The sequence below is a fragment of the Nerophis lumbriciformis genome, linkage group LG01, assembly GCF_033978685.3.
Source record: "Nerophis lumbriciformis linkage group LG01, RoL_Nlum_v2.1, whole genome shotgun sequence".
NCBI classification, from domain to species: Eukaryota; Metazoa; Chordata; class Actinopteri; order Syngnathiformes; family Syngnathidae; genus Nerophis; species Nerophis lumbriciformis.
The window spans coordinates 73,470,805-73,498,804 of record NC_084548.2 but is presented as its reverse complement, the minus strand read 5'-3'; the positions used below and the strand labels follow the sequence as shown (position 1 = coordinate 73,498,804).

Genomic DNA, 28,000 nt, shown 5'->3' with positions numbered 1-28,000 from the left:
TTGTATCTCCAATCAATACCCAGTTATGATGACTTAAAAAGCTTCTATCTCCAATCAATGCCAAGTTATGAAGACTTCAAAAGCTTGTAATTCCAATCAATACCCTTTGATGAAGACTTAAAAATCTTGTATGTCCAATCAATACCCCATTATGATGACCTAAAATGCTTGTATCTCCAATCAATGCCTCACTATGAAGACTTAAAAATCTTGTATCTCCAATCAATACCCCGTTATGATGACTTAAAAAGCTTGTATCTCCAATCAATACCCCGTTATGACGACTTAAAAAGCTTGTATCTCCAATCAATGCCCAGTTATGATGACTTAAAAAGCTTGTATCTCCAATCAATGCCTCGTTATGAAGACTTCAAAAGCTTGTAACTCCAATCAATACCCCTTGATGAAGACTTAAAAATCTTCTATCTCCAATCAATGTCAAGTTATGAAGACTTCAAAAGCTTGTAACTCCAATCAATACCCAGTTATGATGACTTAAAATGCTTGTATCTTCAATCAATGCCTCGTTATGATGACTTAAAAAGCTTGTATCTCCAATCAATGCCTCGTTATGAAGACTTCAAAAGCTTGTTACTCCAATCAATACCCTTTGATGAAGACTTAAAAATATCGTATCTCTAGTCAATACCCCGTTATGATGACTTAAAAAGCTTGTACCTCCAATCAATGCCTCGTTATGATGACTTAAAAAGCTTGTACCTCCAATCAATGCCTCGTTATGATGACTTAAAAAGCTTGTATCTCCATTTATTGCCCAGCTGTGATGACTTAAAAAGCTTGTATTTCCAATCAATGCCTCGTTTAGATGACTTAAAAAGCTTCTATCTCCAATCAATGCCCAGTTATGATGACCTAAAATGCTTGTACCTCCAATCAATGCCTCGTTATGATGACTTAAAAAGCTTGTATCTCCATTCATTGCCTCGTTATGATGACTTAAAAAGCTTGTATCTCCATTCATTGCCCAGCTGTGATGACTTAAAAAGCTTGTATTTCCAATCAATGCCTCGTTTAGATGACTTAAAAAGCTTGTAACTCCAATCAATGCCCAGTTATGATGACCTAAAATGCTTGTATCTCCAATCAATGCCTCGTTTAGAAGACTTAAAAAGCTTGTAACTCCAATCAATACCCCTTGATGACGACTTAAAAACCTTGTATCTCCTATAAATACCCAGTTATGAAGACTTAAAAAGCTTGTATCTCCAATCAATACCCAGTTATGATGACTTAAAAAGCTTGTATCTTCAATTAATGCCTCGTTATGACTTCAAAAGCTTGTATCTCCAATCAATGCCTCGTTATGATGACTTAAAAAGCTTGTACCTCCAATCAATGCCTCGTTATGATGACTTAAAAAGCTTGTATCTCCATTTATTGCCCAGCTGTGATGACTTAAAAAGCTTGTATTTCCAATCAATGCCTCGTTTAGATGACTTAAAAAGCTTCTATCTCCAATCAATGCCCAGTTATGATGACCTAAAATGCTTGTACCTCCAATCAATGCCTCGTTATGATGACTTAAAAAGCTTGTATCTCCATTCATTGCCTCGTTATGATGACTTAAAAAGCTTGTATCTCCATTCATTGCCCAGCTGTGATGACTTAAAAAGCTTGTATTTCCAATCAATGCCTCGTTTAGATGACTTAAAAAGCTTGTAACTCCAATCAATGCCCAGTTATGATGACCTAAAATGCTTGTATCTCCAATCAATGCCTCGTTTAGAAGACTTAAAAAGCTTGTAACTCCAATCAATACCCCTTGATGACGACTTAAAAACCTTGTATCTCCTATAAATACCCAGTTATGAAGACTTAAAAAGCTTGTATCTCCAATCAATACCCAGTTATGATGACTTAAAAAGCTTGTATCTTCAATTAATGCCTCGTTATGACTTCAAAAGCTTGTATCTCCAATCAATGCCTCGTTATGATGACTTAAAAAGCTTGTAACTCCAATCAATACCCAGTTATGATGACTTAAAATGCTTGTATCTCCAATCAATGCCTCGTTATGAAGACTTCAAAAGCTTGTAACTCCAATCAATACCCCTTGATGAAGACTTAAAAATATTCTATCTCCAATCAATGTCAAGTTATGAAGACTTCAAAAGCTTGTAACTACAATCAATACCCAGTTATGATGACTTAAAAAGCTTGTATCTTCAATCAATGCCTCGTTATGATGACTTAAAAAGCTTGTATTTCCAATCAATGCCTCGTTAAGACTTAAAAAGCTTGTAACTCCAATCAATACCCCTTGATGACGACTGAAAAACCTTGTATCTCTAGTCAATACCCCGTTATGAAGACTTCAAAACCTTGTAACTCCAATCAATGCCTCGTTATGGTGACTTAAAAAGCTTGTAACTCCAATCAATACCCCTTGATGAAGACTTAAAAATATATCTCCAATCAATGTCAAGTTATGAAGACTTCAAAAGCTTGTAACTCCAATCAATACCCAGTTATGGTGACTTAAAATGCTTGTATCTTCAATCAATGCCCAGTTATGATGACTTAAAATGCTTGTATCTTCAATCAATGCCTCGTTATGATGACTTAAAAAGCTTGTATTTCCAATCAATGCCTCGTTATGAAGACTTCAAAAGCTTGTTACTCCAATCAATAGCCTTTGATGAAGACTAAAAAATATCGTATCTCCAATCAATACCCCGTTATGATGACTTAAAAAGTTTGTAACTTCAATCAATACCCCTTGATGAAGACTTAAAAATCTTCTATTTCCAATCAATGCCAAGTTATGAAGACTTCAAAAGCTTGTAACTCCAATCAATACCCAGTTATGGTGACTTACAATGCTTGTATCTCCAATCAATGCCTCGTTATGAAGACTTCAAAAGCTTGTAACTCCAATCAATACCCCTTGATGAAGACTTAAAAATCTTCTATCTCTAATCAATGTCAAGTTATGAAGACTTCAAAAGCTTGTAACTCCAATCAATACCCAGTTATGATCACTTAAAATGCTTGTATCTTCAATCAATGCCTCGTTATGATGACTTAAAAAGCTTGTATTTCCAATCAATGCCTCGTTATGAAGACTTCAAAAGCTTGTAACTCCAATCAATACCCCTTGATGAAGACTTAAAAATCTTCTGTCTCCAATCGATGTCAAGTTATGAAGACTTCAAAAGCTTGTAACTCCAATCAATACCCAGTTATGATGACTTAAAATGCTTGTATCTCCAATCAATGCCTCGTTATGATGACTTAAAAAGCTTGTATCTCCTATCAATGCCCAGCTGTGATGACTTAAAAAGCTTGTATCTCCAACCAATGCCTCGTTATGAAGACTTCAAAAGTTTGTAACTCCAATCAATACCCCTTGATGAAGACTTAAAAATCTTCTATCTCCAATCAATACCCCGTTATGATGACTTAAAAAGCTTGTATCTCCCATCAATGCCTCGCTATGAAGACTTAAAAATCTTCTATCTCCAATCAATACCCCGTTATGATGACTTAAAATGCTTGTATCTCCAATCAATGCCTCGTTATGATGACTTAAAAAGCTTGTATCTCCTATCAATGCCCAGCTGTGATGACTTAAAAAGCTTGTATCTCCAACCAATGCCTCGTTATGAAGACTTCAAAAGTTTGTAACTCCAATCAATACCCCTTGATGAAGACTTAAAAATCTTCTATCTCCAATCAATACCCCGTTATGATGACTTAAAAAGCTTGTATCTCCCATCAATGCCTCGCTATGAAGACTTAAAAATCTTGTATCTCCAATCAATACCCAGTTATGATGACTTAAAAAGCTTGCATCTCCAATCAATGCCTCGTTATGAAGACTTCAAAAGCTTGTAACTCCAATCAATACCCCTTGATGAAGACTTAAAAATCTTCTATCTCTAATCAATGTCAAGTTATGAAGACTTCAAAAGCTTGTAACTCCAATCAATACCCAGTTATGATCACTTAAAATGCTTGTATCTTCAATCAATGCCTCGTTATGATGACTTAAAAAGCTTGTATCTCCAATCAATGCCTCGTTATGAAGACTTCAAAAGCTTGTAACTCCAATCAATACCCCTTGATGAAGACTTAAAAATCTTCTGTCTCCAATCGATGTCAAGTTATGAAGACTTCAAAAGCTTGTAACTCCAATCAATACCCAGTTATGATGACTTAAAATGCTTGTATCTCCAATCAATGCCTCGTTATGATGACTTAAAAAGCTTGTATCTCCTATCAATGCCCAGCTGTGATGACTTAAAAAGCTTGTATCTCCAACCAATGCCTCGTTATGAAGACTTCAAAAGTTTGTAACTCCAATCAATACCCCTTGATGAAGACTTAAAAATCTTCTATCTCCAATCAATGCCAAGTTATGAAGACTTCAAAAGCTTGTTACTCCAATCAATACCCAGTTATAATGACTTAAAAAGCTTGTTACTCCAATCAATACCCTTTGATGAAGACTTAAAAATATCGTATCTCTAGTCAATAACCCGTTATGATGACTTAAAAAGCTTGTATCTCCAATCAATGCCTCGTTATGATGACTTAAAAAGCTTGTATCTCCAACCATTGCCCAGCTGTGATGACTTAAAAAGCTTGTATTTCCAATCAATGCCTCGTTGTGAAGACTTCAAAAGCTTTTAACTCCAATCAATACGTTGTTATGATGACTTGAAAAGCTTCTATCTACAATCAATGCCCAGTTATGATCACTTAAAACGCTTGTATCTCCAATCAATGCCTCATAATGATGACTTAAAAAGCTTGTATCTCCAATCAATGCCCAGCTGTGATGACTTAAAAAGCTTGTATTGCCAATCAATGCCTCGTTATGAAGACTTCAAAAGCTTGTAACTCCAATCAATACCCCTTGATGAAGACTTAAAAATCTTGTATCTCCAATCAATACCCCGTTATGATGACTTAAAAAGCTTCTATCTCCAATCAATGCCAGGTTATGATGACCTAAAATGCTTGTATCTCCAATCAATGCCTCATTAAGAAGACTTAAAAAGCTTGTAACTCCAATCAATACCCCTTGATGACGACTTACAAACCTTGTATCTCCTATCAATACCCCGTTATGAAGACTTAAAAAGCTTCTATCACCAATCAATCCCTCGTTATGATGACTTAAAAAGCTTGTATCTCCAATCAATGCCTCGTTATGAAGACTTCAAAAGCTTGTAACTCCAATCAATACCCCTTGATGAAGACTTAAAAATCTTCTATCTCCAATCAATGTCAAGTTATGAAGACTTCAAAAGCTTGTAACTCCAATCAATACCCAGTTATGAAGACTTAAAATGCTTGTATCTTCAATCAATGCCTCGCTATGATGACTTAAAAAGCTTGTATCTCCAATCAATGCCTCGTTATGAAGACTTCAAAAGCTTGTTACTCCAATCAATACCCTTTGATGAAGACTTAAAAATCTTGTATGTCCAATCAATACTCCGTTATGATGACTTAAAAAGCTTGTATCTTCAATCAATGCCTCGTTATGACGACTTAAAAAGCTTGTATCTCCAATCAATGCCTCGTTATGAAGACTTCAAAAGCTTGTAACTCCAATCAATACCCCTTGATGAAGACTTAAAAATCTTCTATCTCCAATCAATGTCAAGTTATGAAGACTTCAAAAGCTTGTAACTCCAATCAATACCCAGTTATGATGACTTAAAATGCTTGTATCTTCAATCAATGCCTCGCTATGATGACTTAAAAAGCTTGTATCTCCAATCAATGCCTCGTTATGAAGACTTCAAAAGCTTGTTACTCCAATCAATACCCTTTGATGAAGACTTAAAAATCTTGTATGTCCAATCAATACTCCGTTATGATGACTTAAAAAGCTTGTATCTTCAATCAATGCCTCGTTATGACGACTTAAAAAGCTTGTATATCCAATCAATGCCTCGTTATGATGACTTAAAAAGCTTGTAACTCCAATCAATACCCCTTGATGAAGACTTAAAAATCTTCTATCTCCAATCGATGCCAAGTTATGAAGACTTCAAAAGCTTGTAACTCCAATCAATACCCAGTTATGGTGACTTAAAAAGCTTCTATCTCCAATCAATGCCAAGTTATGAAGACTTCAAAAGCTTGTAATTCCAATCAATACCCTTTGATGAAGACTTAAAAATCTTGTATGTCCAATCAATACCCCATTATGATGACCTAAAATGCTTGTATCTCCAATCAATGCCTCACTATGAAGACTTAAAAATCTTGTATCTCCAATCAATACCCCGTTATGATGACTTAAAAAGCTTGTATCTCCAATCAATACCCCGTTATGACGACTTAAAAAGCTTGTATCTCCAATCAATGCCTCGTTATGATGACTTAAAAAGCTTGTAACTCCAATCAATACCCCTTGATGAAGACTTAAAAATCTTCTATCTCCAATCGATGCCAAGTTATGAAGACTTCAAAAGCTTGTAACTCCAATCAATACCCAGTTATGGTGACTTAAAAAGCTTCTATCTCCAATCAATGCCAAGTTATGAAGACTTCAAAAGCTTGTTACTCCAATCAATACCCTTTGATGAAGACTTAAAAATCTTGTATGTCCAATCAATACTCCGTTATGATGACTTAAAAAGCTTGTATCTTCAATCAATGCCTCGTTATGACGACTTAAAAAGCTTGTATATCCAATCAATGCCTCGTTATGATGACTTAAAAAGCTTGTAACTCCAATCAATACCCCTTGATGAAGACTTAAAAATCTTCTATCTCCAATCGATGCCAAGTTATGAAGACTTCAAAAGCTTGTATCTCCAATCAATACCCAGTTATGATTACTTAAAAAGCTTCTATCTCCAATCAATGCCAAGTTATGAAGACTTCAAAAGCTTGTAATTCCAATCAATACCCTTTGATGAAGACTTAAAAATCTTGTATGTCCAATCAATACCCCATTATGATGACCTAAAATGCTTGTATCTCCAATCAATGCCTCACTATGAAGACTTAAAAATCTTGTATCTCCAATCAATACCCCGTTATGACGACTTAAAAAGCTTGTATCTTCAATCAATGCCTCGTTATGATGACTTAAAAAGCTTGTAACTCCAATCAATACCCCTTGATGAAGACTTAAAAATCTTCTATCTCCAATCGATGCCAAGTTATGAAGACTTCAAAAGCTTGTAACTCCAATCAATACCCAGTTATGATGACTTAAAATGCTTGTATCTTCAATCAATGCCTCGGTATGATGACTTAAAAAGCTTGTATCTCCAATCAATGCCTCGTTATGAAGACTTCAAAAGCTTGTTACTCCAATCAATACCCTTTGATGAAGACTTAAAAATATCGTATCTCTAGTCAATACCCCGTTATGATGACTTAAAAAGCTTGTACCTCCAATCAATGCCTCGTTATGATGACTTAAAAAGCTTGTATCTCCATTTATTGCCCAGCTGTGATGACTTAAAAAGCTTGTATTTCCAATCAATGCCTCGTTTAGATGACTTAAAAAGCTTCTATCTCCAATCAATGCCCAGTTATGATGACTTAAAATGCTTGTATCTCCAATCAATGCCTCGTTAAGAAGACTTAAAAAGCTTGTAACTCCAATCAATACCCCTTGATGACGACTTAAAAACCTTGTATCTCCTATCAATACCCAGTTATGAAGACTTAAAAAGCTTGTATCTCCAATCAATACCCAGTTATGATGACTTAAAAAGCTTGTATCTCCAATCAATGTCTCGTTATGAAGACTTCAAAAGCTTGTAACTCCAATCAATGCCTCGTTATGAAGACTTCAAAAGCTTGTAACTCCAATCAATACCCCTTGATGAAGACTTAAAAATCTTCTATCTCCAATCAATGTCAAGTTATGAAGACTTCAAAAGCTTGTAACTCCAATCAATACCCAGTTATGAAGACTTAAAAAGCTTGTATCTCCAATCAATACCCAGTTATGATGACTTAAAAAGCTTGCATCTCCAATCAATGCCTCGTTATGAAGACTTCAAAAGCTTGTTACTCCAATCAATACCCTTTGATGAAGACTTAAAAATATCGTATCTCTAGTCAATACCCCGTTATGATGACTTAAAAAGCTTGTACCTCCAATCAATGCCTCGTTATGATGACTTAAAAAGCTTGTATCTCCATTTATTGCCCAGCTGTGATGACTTAAAAAGCTTGTATTTCCAATCAATGCCTCGTTTAGATGACTTAAAAAGCTTCTATCTCCAATCAATGCCCAGTTATGATGACCTAAAATGCTTGTATCTCCAATCAATGCCTCGTTAAGAAGACTTAAAAAGCTTGTAACTCCAATCAATACCCCTTGATGACGACTTAAAAACCTTGTATCTCCTATCAATACCCAGTTATGAAGACTTAAAAAGCTTGTATCTCCAATCAATACCCAGTTATGCAGACCTAAAATGCTTGTATCTCCAATCAATGCCTCGTTAAGAAGACTTAAAAAGCTTGTAACTCCAATCAATACCCCTTGATGACGACTTAAAAACCTTGTATCTCCTATCAATACCCAGTTATGAAGACTTAAAAAGCTTGTATCTCCAATCAATACCCCGTTATGATGACTTAAAAAGCTTGCATCTCCAATCAATGCCTCGTTATGAAGACTTCAAAAGCTTGTTACTCCAATCAATACCCTTTGATGAAGACTTAAAAATATCGTATCTCTAGTCAATACCCAGTTATGATGACTTAAAAAGCTTGTACCTCCAATCAATGCCTCGTTATGATGACTTAAAAAGCTTGTATCTCCATTTATTGCCCAGCTGTGATGACTTAAAAAGCTTGTATTTCCAATCAATGCCTCGTTTAGATGACTTAAAAAGCTTCTATCTCCAATCAATGCCCAGTTATGATGACTTAAAATGCTTGTATCTCCAATCAATGCCTCGTTAAGAAGACTTAAAAAGCTTGTAACTCCAATCAATACCCCTTGATGACGACTTAAAAACCTTGTATCTCCTATCAATACCCAGTTATGAAGACTTAAAAAGCTTGTATCTCCAATCAATACCCAGTTATGATGACTTAAAAAGCTTGTATCTCCAATCAATGTCTCGTTATGAAGACTTCAAAAGCTTGTAACTCCAATCAATGCCTCGTTATGAAGACTTCAAAAGCTTGTAACTCCAATCAATACCCCTTGATGAAGACTTAAAAATCTTCTATCTCCAATCAATGTCAAGTTATGAAGACTTCAAAAGCTTGTAACTCCAATCAATACCCAGTTATGATGACTTAAAAAGCTTGTATCTCCAATCAATACCCCGTTATGATGACTTAAAAAGCTTGTATCTCCAAAATAATGCCTCGTTATGATGACTTTTATAGTACGTACAGTATCTCCAATCAATGCCCAGTTGTGATGACTTAAAAAAGCACACAACTCTAATTCATGGCAAATTGTGATACTTCAAACACATTTATCTCCTATTAGTTCCAATTTGTGACAACTTGAAGAGCAGGTATCTCATGTTTATGCAATACAAAACACCTCAAAGTGCGGCAATCTGGAATTTGATGCACTTATTAGAACTTAAATATTTCCTATTTTATGCAATGTGTGTATCTTCCATTGGATTCCAATGTTGACAACCCAGAAAGTGTATTTTTTAAACTGACAACCCAAAAAGGCATTCATCTCCAATTTTACACACATTGTTGTAACCCAAAGAGCGTGTATATCAAATTTCTAATCTAAATATATTCTGTTTGAATTTAAATGACTGAAGTCAAAAGCTGATTTCCATTGATAATCTGATTGAATGAGAACTTACACTGGTCTAAATGTGTATATATAACACAACATCAGTGGATTTACAGGAGCGGATTATCGTCTTATACAATGATTAGTGTTGCCATGCATGAGGAAATTACAAAGATAATGTGATGAAAGTCCATAAAAATCCACTTTTTCCACGGGCTGTGAAGAATTCCTGCAGACTGGAAGCAGTGGGGTGGATCCACAGGAAGGTGTTTTATACACGTCCTGATATAAATAGCGTTTATTGTTTATTGTTGGCCTTCGATTGTTTCAGTTTGCGGGTCGCCTGAAGACAGCGTGCTCTTTCTCACATCTTCAACTCGCTCCAAAAAAGTGTCGACGTGGCAAAATCATTTTTATGCACAGGGATGTGCACGACAGGACGGATGTGGTGTTTACTCACGCCGTCTTACGTAGCAAACAACGACAGACACCACAGAGGACGTCCCTTTCAAGTCGCTCGCTAAATAAAAGAAAAACAAAACCAAGGGGGAAAGTCTGACCTCGTGCCCAAAAAGTAACTGACCTCTGAAGAAATAAAAACCTGTAAACATATATGTATAAAATATTTACATTAATTTTACTCATGTGAACACTTTTGTTTATGCGCTTAAATTTATTTTACACATTTTTCACATATTTTACATTTATTTTTACTTTAACCACTTTTATTTACATATTTACATTTATTTCACTAATGTAAATATTTGTATTTACACATTTGACTTCACATATTTTACTTTTACATTTTATTTATGTATTTTATTTATAGTTCTCATGGAAATACAATTGTTTGTATATACACACTATACTATATATATATATATATATATATATTACATTTTAATATTTGTATTACCGTATTTTTCGGATTTTAATATTTGTATTACCGTATTTTTCGGACTATAAGTCGCAGTTTTTTTCATAGTTTATGAAAGTTGCATAATGTTTTTTTCCTTCTTTATTATGCATTTTCGGCAGGTGCGACTTATACTCTGGTGCGACTTATACTCCGAAAAATACGGTCATATATTTACTTTTATTAATGTATGCTCTTTAATTTACACAATTTACTCACATGGTTTTATTTACGTATTTTACATTTATTTTACTCATGTAAATACGTTTGTTTACATTTATTTTACTAATGTAAATACTTTTGTTTACGCATTTCCAGTTTTCTTACTCATTTACATCCTTTTATGCACACATTGTACTCACCCAAATGGTTTTATTGACATATTTTACATTCATTTTACTCATTTAAATATATTATTTACATGCATTTTACCCATGGAAATACTTGTATTTAAATTTTTTACATTTATTTTACTCATTTAGACATATTATTTATGTGTATTTTACTCACGTAAATATATGTATTTAAATCTTTTACATTTAATTTACTCATTTAAATATATTATTTACTTGTATTTTACTCATGTAGATATATGTATTTAAATATTTTACATTTATTTTACTCATTTAAATATATTTTTGACATTTATTTTGCTCATTTAAATACATGTATTTACATCTTTTACATTTATTTTACTCAATTAAATATATTATTGACAATTATTTTACCCATGTAAATATGTGTATGTTATATATTTTACATTTAATTTTACTCATTCAAATATATTTTTGACATTTATTTTGCTCATTTAAATACATGTATTTACATCCTTTACATTTATTTTACTCAATTTGTGTGTGTGTGTGTGTGTGTGTGTGTGTGTGTGTGTGTGTGTGTGTGTGTGTGTGTGTGTGTGTGTGTGTGTATATACATATATATATATATATATATATATATATATATATATATATATATATATATATATATATATATATATATATATATATATACTGTATATCCATGTATTGATTTATTATGTATTGTTATATATATATATATATATATATATATATATATGTATATATACTGTATATGTGTATGTATATATATGTGTATATATATATATATATATACATATATGTATGTATATATATATATATATATATATATATATATATATATATATACATATATATATATTGTACATATTCAGTGTACAGTGTAAATATTTGTATTTATATATTTACATTTATTTTATTAATTAATACTCTTTTATTTACACAATTTACTCACATAGTTTTATTTACATAATTACATTTATTTTTACTCATATAAATACTTTTGTTTACGCATTTACAGTTTTCTTACTCATTTATATCCTTTCATGCACCAATTGTATTCACCTAATTAGTTTTATTTACATATTTTATATTTATTCTACTCCTTTAAATATATTATGTACATGTATTTTACTCATGTAAATACATGTATTTACATCTTTTACATTTATTTTACTCGTTTAGATATTTTATTTACATGTATTTTACTCATGTAAATACATGTGTTTTATATATTTTACATTTATTTTACTCATTTAAATATATTAAGAATTATTTTACTCATGTGTATATGTGTATTGTATATATTTTAAATTTATTTTACTCATTTAAATATATTATCGACATTTATTTTACTCATGTAAATACGTGTATTTTATATATTTTATATATTTTACATTATTATACTCATTTAAATATATTGAGAATTATGTGTATTTTACATATTTTACATTCATTTCACTCTTGTAAGTAATTTTATTGACATTTTTGCTTTTATTTTATCATTCAAGCTGCACCCCGTTTGCTTGCCCGATTATTTCTACCTTGTTGTGTCACAGCAATTTCTATGACTTTGTGGATTATTTCCAGTCTTAGTCAGAGTTATTTTATTTCAGGTGGCCGTTGTGGTTAATTACTTGCAAGAAGAATGATCAAATTAATTTACATTTTCTCCTCTGCTTTATTAGTACAATGCTCTTACTTTGTAGATTATTTCTAGTCTTGGAAGTCATTCCGATTGCGTTATATAAAGTTAAAAGTTACTCTCATGAAATAAATGGCAGGTTCTTTTTTTTTTTTTTTTTCTGAAGTACTGCAGTTTCACTGACTTTGTGGATTATTTTCAGTCTTCTTTGGACTCCTGGGTATGTATATTGTGCAAGGTTGCGATTGCCCACTTCCAACAGGGCGGGATAGCAAACTTTAGAGGACTTTTGCTTGTTCTTTGGCTTTTTCGCAGTACTTATTGCAAAAAGAATGAACTGTTTCCCACACAAACTGATTCAACAGTTCCCTTTTTTGAAATATTTGATAAATATTCATAAAGTGATATAATGTTGTCTCCACCTGAAAAAGAGGAGGAATGTGCTGTAACTCTTGTGTCCACAAGTGACAGAATAGTTGACATTGTCACGTCTGTCCTGATCTTGACTTGGTGTCCATGAGGGCAAACTGGTTTGTCCACATTTGCAGTCGATGCACATTGACCATTTTACTCATCTCCTATAGTACTGTCATTTCTGTATGGCGTTGGGAAGTAAAAGTGCTTATTCTGGTTTTCTGACACTTCCTTCTTCAGACTTGCAGCTGACACGTGAAGCCATTTCCCAACTTTTTCCACACTTATTATATCATATATATATATATATATATATATATATATATATAAAGGCCAAAAGATTGGACACACCTTCTCATTTCAATGCATTTTCTTTATTTCCATGACTATTTACATTGTAGATTGTCACTGAAGGCATCAAAACTATGACACCTGTGAAGTGACAACCATTTCAGGTGACTACCTCTTGAAGCTCATGGAGAGAATGCCGAGAGTGTGCAAAGCCGTAATCAGAGCAAAGGGTGACTATTTTGTAGCAACTATTATATAAAGCATGTTAAGTACATAACTCCACATGTGTTCATTCATAGTTTTGATGTGACAATGTCATGGAAATAAAGAAAACACATTGAATGAGAAGGTGTGTCCAAACTTTTGGCATATATATATATATATATATATATATATATATTACATTTTAATATTTGTATTACCGTATTTTTCGGACTATAAGTCGCAGTTTTTTTCATAGTTTATGAAAGTTGCATAATGTTTTTTTCCTTCTTTATTATGCATTTTCGGCAGGTGCGACTTATACTCCGGTGCGACTTATACTCCGAAAAATACGGTAATATATTTACTTTTATTAATGTATGCTCTTTAATTTACACAATTTACTCACCTGGTTTTATTTACATATTTTACATTTATTTTACTCTTTACATTTATTTTACTAATGTAAATACTTTTGTTTACGCATTTCCAGTTTTCTTACTCATTTACATCCTTTTGTGCACACATTGTACTCACCCAAATGGTTTTTATTTACATATTTTACATTAATTTTACTCATTCAAATATATTATTTACATGCATTTTACTCATGTAAATACTTGTATTTACATTTTTTTACATTTATTGTACTCATTTAGATATATTATGTGTATTTTACTCACGTAAATATGTGTTTGAATCTTTTACATTTAATTTACTCATTTAAAAATATTATTTACTTGTATTTTACTCATGTAGATATATGTATTTAAATATTTTACATTTATTTTACTAATTTAAATATATTTTTGACATTTATTTTGCTCATTTAAATACATGTATTTACATATTTTACATTTATTTTACACAATTAAATATATTATTGACAATTATTTTACCCATGTAAATATGTGTATTTTATATATTTTACATTTAATTTTACTCATTTAAGTATATCTTTGACATTTATTTTGCTCATTTAAATACATGTATTTACATCTTTTACATTTATTTTACTCAATTAAATATATTATCGACATTTATTTTACTTATGCAAATACGTGTATTTTATATATTTTACATTTATTTTACTCATTTAAATATATTTTTGACATTTATTTTGCCCATTTAAATACATGCATTCACATCATTTCCATGTATTTTACTCAATTAAATATATTATTGACATTTATTTTACTCATGTAAATACGTGTATTTTATCTATTTTACATTTATTTTACTCATTTAAATATATTATTGACAATCATTTTCCTCACGTACATACTGTATGTGTAGTTTATTTCACATTTATTTTACTCATTTATATATATTATTGACATTTATTTTACTCATGTAAATAAGTGTATTTTATATTTATTTTACTCAATAAAATATATTATTGACAGTTATTTTACTCATGTAAATATGTGTATTTTATATATTTTAAATTTATTTTACTCATTTAAATATATTTTTGACATTTATTTTGTCCATTTAAATAGATGCATTCACATCATTTACATGTATTTTACTCAATTAAATATATTATTGACAGTTATTTTACTCATGTAAATACATGTATTTTATATATTTAACATTTATTTTACTCATTTAAATATATTATTTACAATCTTTTTCCTCACGTACATATGTGTAGTTTATTTATTTCACATTTATTTTACTTATTTAAATATATTATTGACATTTATTTTACTCATGCAAATAAGTGTATTTTATATTTATTTTACTCAATAAAATATATTATTGAAAGTTATTTTACTCATGTAAATATGTGTATTTTATATATTTTAAATTTATTTTACTCATTTAAATATATTTTTGACATTTATTTTGCCCATTTAAATACATGCATTCACATCATTTCCATGTATTTTACTCAATTAAATATATTATTGACAGTTATTTTACTCATGTAAATACATGTATTTTATATATTTAACATTTATTTTACTCATTTAAATATATTATTGACAATCATTTTCCTCACGTACATATGTGTAGTTTATTTATTTAACATTTATTTTACTCATTTAAATATATTATTGACATTTATTTTACTCATGCAAATAAGTGTATTTTATATTTATTTTACTCAATAAAATATATTATTGACAGTTATTTTACTCATGTAAATATGTGTATTTTATATATTTTAAATTTATTTTACTCATTTAAATATATTTTTGACATTTATTTTGCCCATTTAAATACATGCATTCACATCATTTCCATGTATTTTACTCAATTAAATATATTATTGACAGTTATTTTACTCATGTAAATACATGTATTTTATATATTTAACATTTATTTTACTCATTTAAATATATTATTGACAATCATTTTCCTCACGTACATATGTGTAGTTTATTTATTTAACATTTATTTTACTCATTTAAATATATTATTGACATTTATTTTACTCATGCAAATAAGTGTATTTTATATTTATTTTACTCAATAAAATATATTATTGACAGTTATTTTACTCATGTAAATATGTGTATTTTATATATTTTAAATTTATTTTACTCATTTAAATATATTTTTGACATTTATTTTGCCCATTTAAATACATGCATTCACATCATTTCTATGTATTTTACTCAATTAAATATATTATTGACATTTATTTTACTCATGTAAATACGTGTATTTTATATATTTTACATTTATTTTACTCATTTAAATATATTATTGACAATCATTTTCCTCACGTACATACTGTATGTGTAGTTTATTTCACATTTATTTTACTCATTTAAATATATTATTGACATTTATTTTATTCATGCAAATAAGTGTATTTTAAATTTATTTTACTCAATAAAATATATTATTGACAGTTATTTTACTCATGTAAAAATGTGTATTTTATATATTTTAAATTTATTTTACTCATTTAAATATATTTTTGACATTTATTTTGCCCATTTAAATACATGCATTCACATCATTTCCATGTATTTTACTCAATTAAATATATTATTGACAGTTATTTTACTCATGTAAATACATGTATTTTATATATTTTACATTTATTTTACTCATTTAAATATATTATTGACAATCATTTTCCTCACGTACATACTGTATGTGTAGTTTATTTCACATTTATTTTACTAATTTAAATATATTATTGACATTTATTTTATTCATGCAAATAAGTGTATTTTAAATTTATTTTACTCAATAAAATATATTATTGACAGTTACTTTACTCATGTAAATGTGTATTTTATATATTTTAAATTTATTTTACTCATTTAAATATATTTTTGACATTTATTTTGCCCATTTAAATACATGCATTCACATCATTTCCATGTATTTTACTCAATTAAATATATTATTGACAGTTATTTTACTCATGTAAATACGTGTATTTTATATATTTTACATTTATTTTACTCATTTAAATATATTATTGACAATCATTTTCCTCACGTACATACTGTATGTGTAGTTTATTTCACATTTATTTTACTCATTTATATATATTGACATTTATTTTACTCATGTAAATAAGTGTATTTTATATTTATTTTACTCAATAAAATATATTATTGACAGTTATTTTACTCAGCTAAATATGTGTATTTTATATATTTTAAATTTATTTTACTCATTTAAATATATTTTTTACATTTATTTTTGCCCATTTAAATACATGCATTCACATCTTTTACATGTATTTTACTCAATTAAATATATTATTGACAGTTATTTTACTCATGTAAATACGTGTATTTTATATATTTTACATTTATTTTACTCATTTAAATATATTATTGACAATCATTTTTCTCACGTACATATGTGTAGTTTATTTATTTCACATTTATTTTACTCATTTAAATATATTATTGACATTTATTTTACTCATGTAAATAAGTGTATTTTATATTTATTTTACTCAATAAAATATATTATTGACAGTTATTTTACTCATGTAAATGTGTATTCTATATATTTTAAATTTATTTTACTCATTTAAATATATTTTTGACATTTATTTTGCCCATTTAAATACATGCATTCACATCATTTCCATGTATTTTACTCAATTGAATATATTATTGACATTTATTTTACTCATGTAAATACGTGTATTTGATCTATTTTACATTTATTTTACTCATTTAAATATATTATCGACATTTATTTTACTCATGTAAATATGTGTATTTTATCTATTTTACATTTATTTTACTCATTTAAATATATTATCGACATTTATTTTACTCATGTAAATATGTGTATTTTATCTATTTTACATTTATTTTACTCATTTAAATATATTATCGGCATTTATTTTAGTCATGTAAATACGTGTATTTTATCTATTTTACATGTATTTTACTCAATTAAATATATTATTGACAGTTATTTTACTCATGTAAATATGTGTATTTATATATTTATTTTGCTCATTTAAATACATGCATTCACATCATTTCCATGTATTTTACTCAATTAAATATATTATTGACAGTTATTTTACTCATGTAAATACATGTATTTTATATATTTTACATTTATTTTACTCATTTAAATACATTATTGACAATCATTTTCCTCACGTAAATATGTGTAGTGTATTTATTTCACATTTATTTTACTCATTTAAATATATTATTGACATTTATTTTACTCATGTAAATAAGTGTATTTTATATTTATTTTACTCAATAAAATATATTGTTGACAGTTATTTTACTCATGTAAATATGTGTATTTTATATCTTTTAAATTTATTTTACTCATTTAAATATATTTTTGACATTTATTTTGTCCATTTAAATACATGCATTCACATCATTTACATGTATTTTACTCAATTAAATATATTATTGACATTTATTTTACTCATGTAAATACATGTATTTTATCTATTTTACATTTATTTTACTCATTTAAATATATTATCGACATTTATTTTACTCATGTAAATATGTGTATTTGATCTATTTTACATTTATTTTACTCATTTAAATATATTATCGACATTTATTTTACTCATGTAAATATGTGTATTTTATCTATTTTACATTTATTTTACTCATTTAAATATATTATCGACATTTATTTTAGTCATGTAAATACGTGTATTTGATCTATTTTACATTTATTTTACTCATTTAAATATATTATCGACATTTATTTTACTCATGTAAATACGTGTATTTTATGTATTTTACATGTATTTTACTCAATTAAATATATTATTCACTGTTATTTTACTCATGTAAATACGTGTATTTATATATTTATTTTGCTCATTTAAATACATGTATTTACATCTTTTACATGTATTTTACTCAATTAAATATATTATTGACAGTTATTTTACCCATGTAAATACGTGTATTTGATATATTTTACATTTATTTTACTCATTTAAATATATAATTGACAATTATTTTACTCACGTAAATATGTGTAGTTTATTTATTTCACATTTATTTTACTCATTTAAATATATTATTGACAATTATTTTACCCATGTAAATATGTGTACGTTATATATTTTAAATTTAATTTTACTCATTTAAATATATTTTTGACATTTATTTTGCTCATTTAAATACATGTATTTACATCTTTTACATTTATTTTACTCAATTAAATATATTATTGACAATTATTTTACCCATGTAAATATGTGTATGTTATATATTTTAAATTTAATTTTACTCATTTAAATATATTTTTCACATTCATTTTGCTCATTTATACATGTATTTACATCTTTTACATGTATTTTACTCAAATATATTATTGACAGTTATTTTACCCATGTAAATACGTGTATTTGATATATTTTACATTTATTTTACTCATTTAAATATATTATTGACAATTATTTTACTCACGTAAATAAATGTATTATACATTTATTTTACTCAATGAAATATATTATCGACATTCATTTTACTCATGTAAATACTTGTATTTCATATATTTTACTTTTTTATATTTTACATTTAATTTACTGTTGTAAAATAAATGTAAAACGCTTTCTTGCCATTTCCTGAAGACATTTCCCAACTTTGTCCAAACTAATTGTCAGTGGCTATAAATAACTGCACTGAGAAGTCAATCATTGTATCTCCAGTGGTTGCATTTTTCTACGGCACTTTCAAGCGAAAGTGGGCTTTATCCGGCTCACCACCAGCCCTCGTTAGATTTGCAGCTAACGAGCTGAGCCATTTCCTCGGTGCAAACAATAAGCAGCGATAGCGGGACGTCCGCATGGTCATGTGACCTTAGTGTGGCTGAAGAGCGGAGGCGAAACATGCACGTGTGTGTGTGTGTGTGTGGGTGTGTGTGGAGACTTTTAACAAATGCATATCAGGTTACTGTTGACACACTGCATGTTTTTTTAAACCTTACTGCAGGAACCAATTATTTCATTTTGACCATCTCACAAGAAGTAAAAAAGAAGTGAAGCAGTGTTTCTAATAAAAATAAATTTAAAAAAAACAGTCTAGATTAATTGAAATTGTATATGGGGAAAATTATAAATGCAAATATGCCCCTTGGCGGCTGTAAAAGGATTATGTGGTTCAGGGGAAATTTCTGGCCAAAATTCGTTTTTTTGGGGGCCATCAGAATATTCTATAAATATAATATTCTATAAAAATAATATTGTATAAATATAATATTGTATAAATGCCCTGTCATCTTTGTTTTTATGATCATCTCAATTAAAAAAAAACGTTCAAATTAAATAGTTTTTTATTGAGTAAGTATATTTAACATATCCATTATCCAAATATGGTATGAATTTACCCATAGTGCATTGCACAAACCCCAAAAGCAGTGAAGTTGTCACGTTGTGTAAATGGTAAATAAAAAGAGAATACAACAAATCCTTTTCAACTTATATTCAATTGAATAGACTGCAAAGACAAGATATTTCATATTCACACTGAGAAACTTTATTTTTTGCAAATATTAGCTCATTTGGAATTTGATGCCTGCAACATGTTTCAAAAAAGCTGGCACGAGTGGCAAAAAAGACTGAGAAAGTCGAGGAAGGCTCGTCAAAGACTTATTTGGAACGTCCCACAGGTGAACGGGCTAATTGGGAACAGGTGGGTGCCATGATTGGGTATAAAAAGTAGCTTCCATGAAATGCTGAGTCGTTCACAAACAAGGACGGGGGCGAGGGTCACCACTTTGTCAACAAATGCCTGAGCAAATTGTTTAACAACAACATTTCTCAACAAGGAATTTCGGGATTTCACCATCTACGCTCTGTAATATCATCAAAAGGTTCAGAGAATCTGGAGAAATCACTGCACGTAATCGATGATATTACGCACCTTGGATCCCTCAGGCGGTACTGCATCAAAAAGCCACGTCGGTGTGTAAAGGATATCACCACATGGGCTCAGGAACACTTCAGAAAACCACTGTCAGCAACTACAGTTCCTCGCTACATCTGTAAGTGCAAGTTAAAACTCTACTATGCAAAGCCAACGTTTTTTTATCAACAACACCCAGAAACGCCGCCGACTTCGCTGGGCCCGAGCTCATCTAAGATGGACTGATGCAAAGTGGAAACTGTGGTCTGACGAGTCCACATTTCAAATTGTTTTTGGAAACTGTGGACGTGGTGTCTTTTCGGACCAAAGAAGAAAAGAAGTGAAGTGAATTATATTTATATAGCGCTTTTTCTCTAGTGACTCAAAGCGCTTTACATAGTGAAACCCAATATCTAAGTTACATTTAAACCAGTGTGGGTGGAACTGGGAGCAGGTGGGTAAAGTGTCTTGCCCAAGGACACAACGGCAGTGACTAAGATGGCGGAAGCGGGGCTCGAACCTGGAACCCTCAAGTTGCTGGCATGGCCACTCTATCAACCGAGCCATACCGCCCCGGCAGAGTTTTAACTTGCACTTTCAGATGTAGCGACAACCTGTAGTTACTGACAGTGGTTTTCTGAAGTGTTCCTGAGCCCATGTGGTGATATCCTTTACACACTGATGTCGCTTTTTTGATGCAGTACCGCCTAAGGGATCGAAGGTCACGAGCATTCCATGTTGGTTTTCGGCCTTGCCGTTTACGTACAGGGATTTCTCCACATTCTCTGAAACTTTTGATGATATTACGAACCGTAGATTTGTGAAATCCCTAAACTCCTTTCAATACCATCTGGACTGTTCTAGGGTCAAAGGGTAAAAGGCAGCATGTGTAATGGTATGGGGGTGTATTAGTGGCCAAGGCATGGGTAATTTACACATATGTGAAGGCACCATTAATGCTGAAAGGTACATACAGGTTTTGGAGCAATCCAAGCAACGTTATCATGGACGCCCCTGCTTATTTCAGCAAGACGATGCCAAGCCACGTGTTACAACAGCGTGGCTTCATAGTAAAAGAGTGTGGGTACTAGCTGTACATCAAGCAAGAATGGGAAAGAATTCCACTTCAAAAATGTGTCTCCTCAGTTCCCAAACCTTTACTGAGTGTTGTTAAAAGGAAAGGCCATGTAACACACTGGTAAAAATGCCTTTTTTTGCTGCCATTAAATTCTAAGTCCATGATTATTTGCAAACATGACGTCTCCTGCCTTCTCTTCGCAGACTCCACTTCCAGAGGCCGTGAACTCCAAGGACACCATGAAGCAGGTGAGGGCCACACCAACAACGTTCACTATCAGTGCACCGCCAGGTTTTCCTTGTCCTTCCTTTCGCTCCCTCCACGTCAACAACTTGGCCCCCTATCTCCCTTTTATGCCACCATTGACTAACGACCCGTGACCACGCCCCTATTTGTACAACCCCTTCCCCATGTATACGTCCACCACTACGAAGGACGGTTTGCAAAAAAAAAGGAAAAAAAGGCAGGCTTCGCTACACATCTTTAAAAAAAATAATCTAAGTGCTAATTTTACAGTTTTAGTATGACAGTGTCTCTCTCGCTCTCACTCCAGCTCCCACCGCGCGTCTCAATCCGGCTGCTGCTAATGAAGGCCACAGGTGATTAGATAACAAGGCTCCACCTGGGCCATCCACTCACCGGTCGCTGTCTTCGAGGCCGGTCCTGGCACACCCTGGCCCGCAGGCCACGCCCCCCCTCCACATATATTTTTTTAATTCCATTTTTTTTTGTAGTGGTAGCAGCAGCTGCATCGAAATTTGGCTAATAGCATGTGTAATTTTTACCGCGTTCATTTTTTTCATCAAATGTATTGCTTTTTAATGCCTTTTTAATGCCACTTCAAAGAAATGTAATAATTATTAATATAGTCAGAAGCTTGCAACTGCAACATTTTAAGCTTTTGACAATCAAAATAATGTTGAATAGTTGAAAAGTTTATAATATTGTTACTCTCTGGTGGATTGGAATCGACTCACAAGACTGTTTAATCTGAGAAACAATTTTTTTTTTAATTCCATTTTTTTTGTAGTGGTAGCAGCAGCTGCCAGTTATGGCGGCATTGGCATCGAAGTTGCTTTGTTATAAGAGTTGTGTGATAACTTATACATAATCATTCTAACAGTAGAAAGGCACATTTTTACAATGGAGTCCAGGGTGCGCATTGCCTTTGCACAGATAGAAAAGTACAACTTGAGCACAATAGATAATAACTATAGCAACGGCCTTTAAGCATAAGAGGTGTGTGATAACTTATACATAATCATTCTAACAGTAGAAAGGCACATTTTTACAATGGAGTTCAGGGTGCGCATCGCGCCGTCAACCAATTGCGAACGCTGCACGGAACTCAAACTACAAAGACGACGGTCATGCTGACTTAAGTCTTTGCATCTCGATAATTAATAATTTACAACGCAAGAAGGTATCGTGCGTCAATACTGCATCAGTCTGACGCCATCTGCTGCCAGCCGCAACCGGAGCTAATTTTTATACTCAACAAAGTCATCTCGCAGGCCGGATTAAACCTGTTTGCACGTTAGACTGAGGCGACAGTCTCCCAAAAGTCGGTTTGAGTTCTCTGTGGTGTCACGTGATGAATGACGTCAGCGCTCGCCTGGGAAAGGCGTTTGCCGCCTCTGTGACAGCCTAAAAAAAAAAAATTACTTGCGCTAATGTTCCTTTTTCACGGCGTGCTGCGCTCATGGAAAGTTTCTGCGTCTTCTTTGACAAAAATAAATGCGTTTTTGGTGCCTGAGAATGTCCCGCCGGGGGTCAGGAGGGGAGAATGGGCCCGTGGGAAAAACTGTGATGGACGACATCATATGGTGACATCATCGCCTCAGGGTGCATGGACGGTGTATGGTGACATCATCGCCTCAGGGTGCATTTATTCCGGGGATGGCAGGTCTGGGAACAAGGAGTGGACCTGTTACTAGTTACTAGTTGTGGCTTGTGCAGCCCTTTGAGACACTTGTGATTAAGAGCTTTATGAATAAACTTTGATTATTTGTTATTTTTTATTTATTATTTATTATTTATTTGTTTTAATCAGCCGAGGTTGTTTGCTGTTTTTCTCCCGGCTTGGATCAGGTTAGTTTTTTTTCCTCACTAAAAACTCATTTTACTTGGAGCTTGCAGCTACACAACAATATGGTGTAGTATTGTGTATCTGGTCGATACCACTATGATTACATCGATATTTTTTGGCATCGCAAAATCTTTTTAATTAAAAAAAAATGTATATAAAGTTTATAAAGTCAGTAAATACGTCCCTGGACACATGAGAACTTTGAATATAACCAATGTATGATCCTGTAACTACTTGGTATCGGATCCATACCTAAATGTGTGGTATCATCCAAAACTAATGTAAAGTATCAAAGAAGAGAAGAATAAGTGATTATTACATTTTAACAGAAGTGTAGATAAAAAAACAGCGCGACACCTATCCTTTACATCAGTATTTCTTCATCAGTATTGGTTTATGAGGTATTATATTTTATTGTATGATACTGTAACTACTTGGTATCGGATCGATACCTAAATGTGTGATATCATCCAAAACTAATGTAATCAAACAAGAGAAGAATACGTGATTATTACATTTTAACAGAAGTGTAGATAAAAAACAGCGCGACACCTACCCTTTACATCAGTATTTCTTCATCAGTATTGGTTTATGAGGTATTACATTTTATTGTACGATCCTGTAACTACTTGGTATCGTATCGATACCTAAATGTGTGATATCATCCAAAACTAATGTAATCAAACTAGAGAAGAATACGTGATTATTACATTTTAACAGAAGTGTAGATAGAAAACAGCGCGACACCTACCCTTTACATCAGTATTTCTTCATCAGTATTGGTTTATGAGGTATTATATTTTATTGTATGATACTGTAACTACTTGGTATCGTATCTATACCTAAATGTGTGATATCATTCAAAACTAATGTAATCAAACAAGAGAAGAATAAGTGATTATTACATTTTAACAGAAGTGTAGATAAAAAAACAGCGCGACACCTACCCTTTACATCAGTATTTCTTCATCAGTATTGGTTTATGAGGTATTATATTTTATTGTATGATCCTGTAACTACTTGGTATCGTATCGATACCTAAATGTGTGATATCACCCAAAACTAATGTAATCAAACAAGAGAAGAATACGTGATTATTACATTTTAACAGAAGTGTAGATAGAAAACAGCGCGACACCTACCCTTTACATCAGTATTTCTTAACCATATTATTATTGGTTTATGAGGTATTATATTTTATTGTATGATACAGTAACTACTTTGTATCGGATCCATACCTAAATGTGTGGTATCATCCAAAACTAATGTAATCAAACAAGAGAAGAATAAGTGATTATTACATTTTAACAGAAGTGTAGATAAAAAAACAGCGCGACACCTACCCTTTACATCAGTATTTCTTCATCAGTATTGGTTTATGAGGTATTATATTTTATTGTATGATCCTGTAACTACTTGGTATCGTATCGATACCTAAATGTGTGATATCATCCAAAACTAATGTAATCAAACAAGAGAAGAATAAGTGATTATTACATTTCAACAGAAGTGTAGATAAAAAACAGCGTGACACCTACCCTTTACATCAGTATTTCTTCATCAGTATTGGTTTATGAGGTATTATATTTTATTGTATGATCCTGTAACTACTTGGTATCGTATCGATACCTAAATGTATGATATCATCCAAAACTAATGTAATCAAACAAGAGAAGAATAAGTGATTATTACATTTTAACAGAAGTGTAGATAAAAAACAGCGCGACACCTACCCTTTACATCAGTATTTCTTCATCAGTATTGGTTTATGAGGTATTACATTTTATTGTATGATCCTGTAACTACTTGGTATCGTATCGATACCTAAATGTGTGATATCATCCAAAACTAATGTAATCAAAGAAGAGAAGAATACGTGATTATTACATTTTAACAGAAGTGTAGATAGAAAACAGCGTGACACCTACCCTTTACATCAGTATTTCTTCATCAGTATTGGTTTATGAGGTATTATATTTTATTGTATGATCCTGTAACTACTTGGTATCGTATCGATACCTAAATGTGTGATATCATCCAAAATTAATGTAATCAAACAAGAGAAGAAGACGTGATTATTACATTTTAACAGAAGTGTAGATAGAAAACAGCGCGACACCTACCCTTTACATCAGTATTTCTTAACCATATTATTATTGGTTTATGAGGTATTACATTTTATTGTACGATCCTGTAACTACTTGGTATCGTATCGATACCTAAATGTGTGATATCATCCAAAACTAATGTAATCAAACAAGAGAAGAATAAGTGATTATTACATTTTAACAGAAGTGTAGATAAAAAACAGCGCGACACCTACCCTTTACATCAGTATTTCTTCATCAGTATTGGTTTATGAGGTATTATATTTTATTGTATGATCCTGTAACTACTTGGTATCGTATCGATACCTAAATGTGTGATATCATCCAAAACTAATGTAATCAAACAAGAGAAGAATAAGTGATTATTACATTTTAACAGAAGTGTAGATAAAAAACAGCGCGACACCTACCCTTTACATCAGTATTTCTTCATCAGTATTGGTTTATGAGGTATTATATTTTATTGTATGATCCTGTAACTACTTGGTATCGTATCGATACCTAAATGTGTGATGTCATCCAAAACTAATGTAATCAAACAAGAGAAGAATAAGTGATTATTACATTTTAACAGAAGTGTAGATAAAAAACAGCGTGACACCTACCCTTTACATCAGTATTTCTTCATCAGTATTGGTTTCTGAGGTATTATATTTTATTGTATGATCCTGTAACTACTTGGTATCGTATCGATACCTAAATGTGTGCTATCATCCAAAACTAATGTAATCAAACAAGAGAAGAATACGTGATTATTACATTTTAACAGAAGTGTAGATAAAAAAACAGCGCGACACCTACCCTTTACATCAGTATTCCTTCATCAGTATTGGTTTATGAGGTATTATATTTTATTGTATGATCCTGTAACTACTTGGTATCGGATCCATACCTAAATGTGTGGTATCATCCAAAATTAATGTAATCAAACAAGAGAAGAATAAGTGATTATTACATTTTAACAGAAGTGTAGATAAAAAAACAGCGTGACACCTACCCTTTACATCAGTATTTCTTCATCAGTATTGGTTTATGAGGTATTATATTTTATTGTACGATCCTGTAACTACTTGGTATCGTATCGATACCTAAATGTGTGGTATCATCCAAAACTAATGTAATCAAACAAGAGAAGAATAAGTGATTATTACATTTTAACAGAAGTGTAGATAAAAAAACAGCGCGACACCTACCCTTTACATCAGTATTTCTTCATCAGTATTGGTTTATGAGGTATTATATTTTATTGTATGATCCTGTAACTACTTGGTATCGTATCGATACCTAAATGTGTGATATCATCCAAAACTAATGTAATCAAACAAGAGAAGAATAAGTGATTATTACATTTGAACAGAAGTGTAGATAGAAAACAGCGCGACACCTACCCTCTACATCAGTATTTCTTCATCAGTATTGGTTTATGAGGTATTATATTTTATTGTATGATCCTGTAACTACTTGGTATCGTATCGATACCTAAATGTGTGATATCATCCAAAACTAATGTAATCAAACAAGAGAAGAATAAGTGATTATTACATTTTAACAGAAGTGTAGATAGAAAACAGCGCGACACCTACCCTTTACATCAGTATTTCTTCATCAGTATTGGTTTATGAGGTATTATATTTTATTGTATGATCCTGTAACTACTTGGTATCGTATCGATACCTGAATGTGTGATATCATCCAAAACTAATGTAATCAAACAAGAGAAGAATACGTGATTATTACATTTTAACAGAAGTGTAGATAGAAAACAGCGCGACACCTACCCTTTACATCAGTATTTCTTCATCAGTATTGGTTTATGAGGTATTATATTTTATTGTATGATCCTGTAACTACTTGGT

The 28,000-nt window shown here is 31.1% G+C and overlaps 1 protein-coding gene across 8 annotated transcripts in view; it reads left to right on the top strand.

Moving 5' to 3' along the window:
• Window positions 1–28,000, top strand: part of rapgef3 (Rap guanine nucleotide exchange factor (GEF) 3) — a 271,955-nt gene that overhangs the window by 143,885 nt on the left and 100,070 nt on the right. For all 8 annotated transcript variants that reach the window (XM_061925660.2, XM_061925640.2, XM_061925650.2 and 5 more), the window contains one exon: window positions 22,151–22,195. In XM_061925660.2, coding sequence (XP_061781644.1) covers window positions 22,151–22,195 — 45 coding nt within the window. The remainder of the gene's footprint in view (window positions 1–22,150; window positions 22,196–28,000) is intronic.